Raw genomic sequence first — 1127 nt, 5'->3', positions numbered from 1 at the left:
TATACTGTTTTTATCTTTAAATCAGACTGGTTTATATTCTAACATCTTTTTATGCTTTAAGCATAGACAAAATATTGTATAGCTATATTTGTATTAATTTCTAACTGTTATTTGCAATTAATATTAATAAAGATTCATCAAAGTAGAATGCAGACACATCTTTTTTAAACACATAAAGCTTTATATAAAATATAAATTTATACATATCAACAGAGCCTAATGGTAATATTACCTTCCATCGAACTCTACACGGACTGCAATAACGCTGAACAGAACGTAGACAGCCTTATGTTACTCTGTTGCGGAATACTTGGTATACTGAAGACAGTATGGTTTCGCATTTACGCAAGGAATTTGACTAACAATTACAGTTCTGCTCTGAACGATTATTTGATGATTAAAAACGCAAAACATCGGGCCATTATGCGAAAACATGCTTTTACGGGAAGAATTCTCTGCTGTTCCCTAATGTGTTTTTCTTACTTTAGTTGTCTATTATTCACAATAATTCCATTTTTGGGTAATGCTAATCATAAAATAAATGTAACGAATGAGGCCATGTTACAGTATACAGTACCATCAAGATGCGCTTTGGAGTATTTCAATGCTCCAACAAACATGCATACAATCTTGTGTCTCATCGAAGCTATCTCACTTACTTTAACAAGTACTACTAATCATGGTAACATTTGCTGTCTGATATTTTTTTGTGTTATGTATTTGATATTTTCGTTTATTTTTTTGTGTTGTGTAATATATATTTAGTACATTTTATAAACGCAAAATTATATAATTGGAATTAAAAAAAAAGTTTATAATATGTGTATTGTGCCTTCTTGTCTGTTATAAACAATAACATTACACTACGAAAATTCACATTATTTTACGATGATTATCTTCATTTAAATAATTTTAAATCCATTGAAAACCAATCAGTTTTTTGAAAGAATAAATAATAATGGAGAAAATCAACACAGATTTTGTTTAAATTAAACAAAAAATAATAGATACAAATTGTTTTAATATTACTACCAGCTTGAGAAGGTTTATTGTAAAAAAATTAAGATTATACACTTTTAATGTGGATATAAATATTGTATATATGTATACAGGGTGTTTGGAAAATA

At 27.6% G+C, this 1127-nt stretch overlaps 1 protein-coding gene across 1 annotated transcript; it reads left to right on the top strand.

Moving 5' to 3' along the window:
• Window positions 1–219: 219 nt before the first annotated feature.
• On the top strand, window positions 220–682 carry LOC108761351 (uncharacterized; the record flags this gene model as incomplete). Its single annotated transcript, XM_018507865.1, has 1 exon — window positions 220–682. A coding segment is annotated over exon 1 (463 nt), but the record flags the coding sequence as incomplete, so codon positions are not given.
• Window positions 683–1127: the final 445 nt, after the last annotated feature.

Source organism: Trachymyrmex cornetzi, unplaced genomic scaffold (assembly GCF_001594075.2).
Source record: "Trachymyrmex cornetzi isolate Tcor2-1 unplaced genomic scaffold, Tcor1.1 C3872812, whole genome shotgun sequence".
NCBI classification, from domain to species: domain Eukaryota; kingdom Metazoa; phylum Arthropoda; class Insecta; order Hymenoptera; family Formicidae; genus Trachymyrmex; species Trachymyrmex cornetzi.
Note: the sequence above shows the minus strand (reverse complement) of the source record. Positions and strands in the feature narration are given on the sequence as shown.